General features: G+C 34.6%; 1 protein-coding gene across 1 annotated transcript; it reads left to right on the top strand.

Annotated features, from left to right (window-relative positions):
• Window positions 1-275: 275 nt before the first annotated feature.
• On the top strand, window positions 276-3,926 carry His2Av (Histone H2A variant). The gene is made up of 4 exons (XM_072546919.1): window positions 276-430; window positions 562-639; window positions 2,228-2,341; window positions 3,415-3,926. The coding sequence occupies exons 1-4, from the start codon at window positions 428-430 to the stop codon at window positions 3,607-3,609; spliced, it is 390 nt and encodes a 129-aa protein (XP_072403020.1). The 5' UTR covers window positions 276-427; the 3' UTR covers window positions 3,610-3,926.
• The last annotated feature ends 5,226 nt before the right edge of the window (window positions 3,927-9,152 follow it).

The following is a 9,152-nucleotide window of genomic DNA, read 5'->3' as shown; positions in this document are numbered from 1 at the left end:
AAACAATTATGGGGCCAAGTGTGTCCCACTAATCTAATATTTTATATTAAGTAGATTATTTTAAACAAATGTATATAAACTAAAAATTAACTTTCTTTATGAGCCCCAAAAAAAATTTAAATTCAATTTGTTTAACTTTAAAATCTGCACACGTCTCATATAAAATTGACAGTTACATTACGGAACGTACTCCCAGTCCAAAATCCAAGCCAAGCCACCATAAGCGTCATTATTTAAATCAATAAAGTAATTTCCCGCTTCGGTTTCGTTCTGTTATTGGTCACCAAAAGTCATGTGCGCATTTAATGTGTTTCTATTTGTTCGTATCGTTCGTTTGGCGCCATTATCGTTTGCGTATGCTACATTTAGTTGAAAGGAGTCGGTAGTTATCGTTTCAGTTTCATAGTCCAAACGATAAATTTGCAAAATGGTGAGTGTATTAAGAAAATAAATAAAATAGTTATTTAAAATGCTTTCATATCCGTCGATAAATTTAACAATGTAAAAATAACATTTCTATATTACATAGTACATACAAATATTAAATATGTATTGTTTTAGGCTGGTGGCAAAGCTGGTAAAGATAGTGGAAAAGCCAAAGCTAAGGCGGTTTCTCGTTCAGCGCGTGCTGGATTACAGGTAAGATACATTTTTCTCATATTTTGTTTTTTTTTGTTATCATAAATTTAGGTTAGTTTGTCATAACCTTTTTCCCGGAAGAATGCTCAATTAAAAAATTACTGCTAACGATTTATCAGTGTATGACCTAATTTATCGTAATCTATACGACCGTAATTTTGGAAATATTAAATAATGAAACCGATCTAAATAATACCAAACTTCTAGTGTGAAATTAAATGATTGGCGGGCTTTTGGCCGTTTATTCAATTTTAAACATACCGAATAACGGATTTAAAGTATTCTTTCAAAATAGACAGGTTTTTTGTATGTTAACGGTTGTTATATATTCCTAATATTACTATTTCACTCTATGTTCAATTTACTTTATAATTGTTGAATTAGTAAAAATTCCAAGTTAAATTCCTTTTATATCAATTTATCCCGTTAATTTTATACCATTCATTATCTTTGCCTTAATTCCAATGTTTTTGTTTGTTTACTTACTAAACAGTTTGAAGGGAGTTCAAAACATGATGCACATCAACATTATTTGTTCTTTATTGATATAGCCAAATTTGATATTTTTAAACCATCTTCCTTGGTAGAAAAGTCTGCTTTATCTAAAATACAATATTGTCTACTTTTAATAAATGTAGGGAATTACATGTAAATAAGGCAAGAGCCTTGCTATCATAATATATTCTAGGGATCAAGCTAGACTTTTTATTGATTTAAAGCTTTATTTTCCTGTGGAAATGATTTTGGGGCTTAATCTTGTTTGGACAAAGTCTGGAGCTAACCTTTCTGTCATCTCAAATTTTCTTTCTCTCTGTTCATTACAGCTTATGCCATATAAAAATACTTCTTGTACCTTATGTTTCGTTAAATTTCAAGTAAACATTCAAGGAAAGTACTATATACTATTGTTAGATCTTGTATTGACATGTTAACTCTTTTCTTATTTGTGAAATTGATCTTATAGCTGTATTAGAAAACTATAAGACCTATCATGACATGATGCATAAACGATAAACTAAACCAGAAACAAATCAATAGTTACTTACGTTTATTAAAAAGAAAAAAGAGGGGATGAACATATTAACATAATGCAAGGAAGAATGGTGAGAATTTTTTTGGCAAATCACCAGTGGGACATTGAAGCATGACACATCGCCAGAAGATGTGGTGATATGATCTAAGTATAAATAATATAATTGATATTTTAGTTTGAGGTTTTCGTATTTGCAAATTGAAAAAAGGAAATATATTAAAATTTAAATTAATAATTTGTAAATATAATAAATATTAGAATATAATTAAATAATAATTGTAAACATTAACAAAGATTCAGTTTCTGAATTGGACATAAATTAACAAATACTGTTTCGAAATTCTTGTAACAAATTTATAAATTTTTATTGTAATTTTCAATATGTACACTTCGTGATATTTTATGGGTAGTATATCTGGGTATTTGTAAGTCAACACTTACTTTATTGAACCATATGTTTAAACTTTCTAAATTAATACTGGTTTGCTGTTTTTGCAATAGTTAAAGTTTTAATACTTTTTCATAAATCCAATAACTTATCATTATTTCTTCTAGTTCCCTGTAGGAAGAATTCACAGACATCTAAAAAATAGGACTACAAGTCATGGACGTGTTGGAGCTACAGCTGCTGTCTACTCTGCAGCCATTTTAGAATACCTTACAGCTGAAGTAAGAATTAGTTTATTTCACATTTGCAGTTGTTTCATTTGCAATTTGTACATTTTATTTTTCTGTAGTTATAAAGTATTTATTTAGATTAGACACTATTATTATAAAGTACATCCATTTTAGAATTATTGTACCAATTGTTACACTTTTTTGTGAGAATATGCATGGCATAGTTAATTTTGAAAGGTGTTTTACAACTAACAAAATATGTATTTTCATTTATGATTTACCCATCAAAACTCTTGGATGGCCTACATCTACTTAACTTATAAGTAATAGTAATTATTAGAATTTCAAAAATAATTACTTAATAACTTTACACAGATAACACAGTTTCAAGTAACATGTTGGGCCTTTAATAATTTGTTTTGGGTGTCAATTGAAGAAACAAAATAGTATGCTTGGAAATTTCCATCACTTAATTTTACTATATGTATTTGAATAGTTTTTTCTTTATTTGCAGACCTTTTGTAAGATTTCTAGCTCAATAAGTATTAAAGTTTTCTGTTTATGAGACCTATAAACTTTTTAATAACCATAGTACCTGTGTTTAAAAATGGGCTTTGCTGGTTGATATTATCCTTTTGAAACACCTTTCTATTGATGTGTCATACAACGATTTTTCACTCTTTGATAGCACTGCTGATTATCTCATTCTGAGAAATAGTTTGTTTTTTATCTTGCTTAGTTTGTAGATCATTACCTTTTATAAATAATAGTCCCCCTTTATACTGCTAGTGCGGCTTTGGGATTATAGCATGGTAGTTTGTTATCCCTTGGGCATACACTACACAAGAAAGGAAAAAGGGCAAGTGCTATGCTTCAGCTGCCTATTATTACCCCTGGTTTTACATCAGGTACACATTTTATTCAGACGGAATCAATGTGGGACCTGTTAAAAATATCTAGATGTTCTCGCTGCCACTGGGGCTGTATCACTGGCCTTCTGCGTGGAAGTCAGACACTACTACCTTAGTTATCAGCCCATATTTATTATCTTTTATAATGTTGATAATTCATCTTCATTTTGCATAAGTTATGATGAGTTTTTAACCTAAATTATCTGTTTTCAGGTTCTTGAGTTAGCAGGAAATGCCAGTAAGGATTTGAAAGTGAAAAGAATAACTCCCCGTCACTTGCAGTTGGCAATCAGAGGAGACGAAGAATTGGATAGCTTGATCAAAGCTACCATTGCTGGTGGTGGAGTCATTCCTCACATCCACAAATCACTTATTGGAAAGAAGGGGGCACATTCTCAGCCTGCTTAATCTTATTAAATACACATATATAATATAGTAATGTTAAGACTTGAAATGTGTCAATGATGTGTTTTAATATTATTGGGCACGTGTTTCCCTCATGTGCAAGGCCATGCAGAAGAATTCCAATTTTTCAATATTTGACTACTGCTTAAATAAGCAGTTCAGTAATTTTTTTGTGTAACTAAAGAATTTCCGTTGTGCCTTGTAATTCAAATTTAATTTACTTAGTTCTTTTCTCTGTATTTTAGAAATTAGAGTTCATCATACATTTTAAGAAAAAATGTATTTTGTGTTCATTTAATAAAAGTTTTCTTACAAAAGTATCTTTGAATATTTATTTAGCTTATATGGCTATTTAATGGAAAATATTTTATAATTAAATCATTTAGGTATTTAACCCGGCATCTGACAGGTGAATTTTTTTCCACTGACAGGTGGGGTGTGACAAACCCCAGCAACTGAAAAAGTTAAAAAATTCCAAAAAATATCTTTACATTTATTTTTTATCATTTATTATTGTAATTTGTAATACACAACATGTAACCAATAACATTATATGAGTTTAAATTAAATTAAAGACAAAAGAAAAATGATTTTATGTATAATACTTAATAAAAAATAATTATATTGCACTCTGTAATAAATTTGTATTCCAAAAAAAATAACCAAATAACACAAGTAAATTAAAGACAACAGAAAAATTATTTTATTTATAATTAATAAAACAAAGATGGCTAAATTAGTAAACAATACGAACTTGAATAATTGCTCAAAATCTGTACAGTCCTTAACCCTTTAATAGGCAAGACCGTCTACAGACGGTCTTTACTCTAACCTAAGTATTTTTTTAATAACGTGTGTAATCGAGCTGAACGACAAAACCGTTTGTAGGTACTGAAACTACGAAACAAACGGTACCAGTTTGAACACTCTAGCTTTAGTTGATTTACAGTAGCTGGCATTTGTGTCGAGACATTCGTATGATTGAGACGCTAAAATTATTGGTGTTACGGGTAACAACCAATGTTAAAAAAGTACTTTCTAGTTGAGAAATAAACATGAAAATTTTTGTGGTGAGTAGTTATTAGGTATATTTATTGATTTACTACTGTGTGTTGAGGAAATAAACAGTGGATTTGAAATATCGCGCATTTAATGAAGGCCGTCTGCAGACGGTCTTGTCGCTTAGTTGCAAGACGTTTCTGCTCTTTTCTTATTAGCATGAATATTTTTGTTTTTATTTTACCTACTAAACCTGCGGTTATCGTTTTATTATGTAAAAAATGAAGGGTACACATGGTGTAGAAGGATGTAGGAGGACGTGGGCGGTAGGAAAAGGATTCTATGTCTCTACTCTGAGTGAAGAAGAAGTAACAGACATGGTATCGTTTACGGATGAAGAATATGTTGATGACGTAGACAGTGATCCGGATTTCAAGTGTGATGAAATAACACCTTAGGATGATGAGATGATAACTGAATGCATGCAAAACTTAGATTCAACCACTAAATTTGTACAGGCTGCAAACTTATCACTGAATATCAGTAGTACTTCACTCAGTTCGGTCGATGCTACTCCAATAGTACAAACTTAGCGGCTATTGTAATTAGAGATGAATCTCCACCAACTACAGCAGCAGAAACAGTAGCATCGACATCAGAAGACAACCACGGTACCAACAACAGTAGATATGACAGTAATAGCAACAACATCAAGAGGTAGAGTTTGAATGTAGAGCATCTACATTCAAACCACCAAAGGGACCAACATGATTGTTACCGACTTTGGAAGTTTCCGGCCCGAGAGTAGTACCATCAGTAGGTGGCTTCACTTGAAGAGGTTGTACATATTATGAATAAAAAAAAAATGAGATCTACTGATTATTTTTTCTTTCAGCGTTAAAAAATATTGCAAAGGTTTCACAGGAATGGAAGAATATTCTGTGGCGTCAACGTTCAATGTACTTACATGTGAACGAGGTTGTACAAATTATTTGAGAATACAACTCCCACATGGGAGGTAGACCTCATGGATTCATATATGGGTCAAAATGGACTTAGTATCAAAACAATGGACATGGCCACCAGAATTTTTTACCATCTACTGGAAATGGCGATTACCAATGTCTTCGGTCTTTATCGATGCGTAAATATCGAGAAAAATCGGAATGTCTCCGATGAAAGTGAAAGACAAAGACATAACGACGCAACAATTTCGATGGAAAATGGCTAAAGAGCTGTGTGCTACTACTGAAAAACGTCCTGTTGGACGACCATCGTCCGTTCCACAGTCGTCTAGTAGTTCTTCCGTCGGTAGACGAGCTGTTCATCAGGTGGATAGTGTAAGATACGGCGGATTAAATCATTGGCCTGAATGGGAATCGTAAAAGTCGTGCAAACTGTGTATAAAGTCTGACACTCATTCCTTTTTCACCAAGTGCAACCTTCATTTCTCCAACAGGAAAGGTAAAAATTGCTTCACATAGTATCACACCAAAGTCTGATACCTTTTTGTTTATTTACTTGTAATTTTTTTTTCAATAAAAATATTAATTTCGTGCAACTAATAAATTATGGTGTTTTCATAAATTTTCCTTCTGAACGACAAGACAGTCTGTAGACGGTCTACCATTTATTGAGCTGACGACCCCACACACACCCAATATCTCCAAACTGACCTCAGATTCATTTTTCCCACACCTAAATTACCCTAAAACCAAAATTCCTGAAACTTAAAACCTGCTATTTCTATCTTGCCGATTAAAGGGTTAAGCTTCGTCCTCACTGTGCTGCAGTTGGCAAATCCGATTTTACCAACCGAAGCTTGCCATCTACACCTGAGTTGACATTCAGTCGCAAAATGTCTGCCGAGGGGGATGTACTAAAGTTTATTTCATTAAGCGATGCAGGGCATATAAACAACGATAAATTTAACAGATAATTGTTAAAGGTGTTGCAAATGAGTCAACTCGTTCTGATAAGTAACAGTCTAATTATGACACTTTATTAATTTTTTTCTTTTCCTAACTATTAGTGTTTATTACATAGTAAATAAATATTTGTTATCATTGAATACATAGTAAGTGAAAAAATAATCCGATTTATAAAATTAGTGAATATTAATAAAAACGGACTTTTTTACAAAATATATGACCAGAGATCGCATTCTTCAACTATTTCGATATTTACTCTTCGTCGACAATGTAGAACATGACAGTCCTTTTTAGACAACAATATATCCCCTCGAAAAGACACCGATTTGGAGTAAAAATGTTTATGCTGTGTGATAGTGAAATTGGAATAATATCAGATTTATTAACAGATTATACAGTGCTACATCAGATATAGTGCGAGACAATTTATTAGGATTTAGTGGTAGTGTAGTAAAATATTTTATAACCAAATATGAAAATAAAGGACATATATTCTAGAGAGACAATTGGTACGCAAGTCCAAATTTAGCAAGTATTTGTGACAAAAATGCATGGAACGTTCTACATGAGGACCAGTGACAATATTTTAGCAGTGAACTGGAAAAACAAACGTAATGTTTATATGCTGACACCAATTCACGATGGCATGTTTTGGCTGGTAGCTGCTGTAATAAATACATATGTTTTTATTTGGCAACAGCGCTTTCCTGTGAAAACTTAACGGTAACGAAAAAACTAATATATGAGGAACAATTTGTTGAATTTGTTTGCCGTCATGTTTTTACCGGTGAGTTATCATTAAACCTATGACTTGCATGCCTCATTGCCTGACTTTACCGTTAGTTCTGATGACATATTTATAGTACCTACATATGCATTATCCCGTTTTTAGCAACTGGAGACTCTTACCACTCGTTAAGTTACACATTCAAGATTTCAAAGCAAATAATATCAGCCATCATCCCTATTGTTTGTGAGGCTATTGTCAGCGTTTTACAGGATTACATGAAGGTAAGAAAACATAGTCTATGACATATACAAAACCTTTATTTGGTCGACATGTGTCTCAAGTGAACAAAACAATCTCTATAAATGAAACATGTACTCAGTTAAAATGTGTCTTAAGTTTATTCTAACACAAAATGAAGAAAAGTAACTCAAATTTGAATTTTGAAAAGATGAGGTGGGAACTACAGTTGCATCAACACAGTGTCAAGAGAGTCATTGTCCGTTACCGTATGGGTTGAAGACGTGGAACTCATGGCTGACTGCGGACAGGTTGCTTGTGTGTGTCCCTGAAAAGAGACTGTTCAAACTATGGGTTTGGATTGGGACAAGCTGGTGGCATCGGAGCAGGAATCGGTTGGTGTACGTTGTTCGGTATTGGGTAGAAAGGCTGTGAGTAACTTCCGCTCAATGGGTTGCCATAGTCGTACTTGCCCATTTCAGCTTCAAACAGAATATTGCTAATAAGTTGTTTCACAATTTTCTAAGCATTTGACGATGGGAGGTCTTTAATATGCAGTCGTACTAGCTCTCCAAAAGACTTGAACTGATCCATACCTGATGTATGCCGTCCTTGGATAGCTCTCATAATAGACAGAGCTTCTTCTGTAGCTGATTTCTTTTGTGGGCCTCCGCCTGGCCGAACAGACGGTTCCTTTGGCAAACTTTTATTTCCATTGTCACCTCTTCGAGGTGTGTCTTTACTTGATCCACCAACTTGGTCCTGGTCGACAATCTCTCCTTCCGGCTCGCGGAGATAAGAATACGGCCGGGGTCAGAAAGCCCTGCCTGTCGTAAGAGGCGACTAATGGGTAGGAATAGGGAGGTGGAGAGCCGTCGCTTGAGGTGTCGGGTTGGTAGAAACGGACACGGTCGCTTCGGCGACACGGTCACCGGTCTACATTCCTAGTATCCGAGACGAGACTCTCGTGGGACCACTCTACTCCCATTCCAAAAGAGCCTGGTGAGGTTGAACGAGGTGGTAGAGGAGAGATCCTCGGCGGCGATCTGTCTACGTGCGAGGTGGAAATTCCTCCGCCTGCCGAGCCTATCCGCCCGTGGTGTGGGAATAACGGGTAGGTGAGGTACTCGCAACACAGGTACTACGGGGAGGGTGAAGCCCCCACGCGGTATGACTTGCACACGCTGCGTGGCACCTTCACTTTGGTGTCGGACTCGTAGGGGCAGAGGTTTCACTATGGGCGTATGTCGCGAGATAGGTAGCCCAGGGTCCGGCCAGGTCTTTATACTTGGAGGGCACGCAATTCAGCAATGGTCGACAATCTGGGTTTTGTTTGCAGCATCTTCATTTGAATGCTCGGCCTAAAAAAAGGAAAAGATTAATGATTGAATATTGCTATATCGTTAAAATTTTGTTTCAGATGCCACAAAATGAAGCAGAGTGGAAAGCTATTTCAAAAGAGTTCAATGATAAGTGGAATTTCCCAAACTGTGTGGGGGCCTTTGATGGGAAGCATATTACGTTGCAAGCACCTATCCATAGTGGCACAGAATATTTCAACTACAAGAGGTTTTTCAGTATAGTTCTATTTGCGGTGGTAGATGCGCACTACAACTTTACCTACGCAAACAAAGAATATCAGACGGAGG

The sequence above is a fragment of the Diabrotica undecimpunctata genome, chromosome 1 (assembly GCF_040954645.1).
Source record: "Diabrotica undecimpunctata isolate CICGRU chromosome 1, icDiaUnde3, whole genome shotgun sequence".
Classification (NCBI taxonomy): Eukaryota; Metazoa; Arthropoda; class Insecta; order Coleoptera; family Chrysomelidae; genus Diabrotica; species Diabrotica undecimpunctata.
The sequence above is the reverse complement of the archived record's forward strand: the minus strand, read 5'-3'. Positions and strand labels throughout refer to the sequence as shown.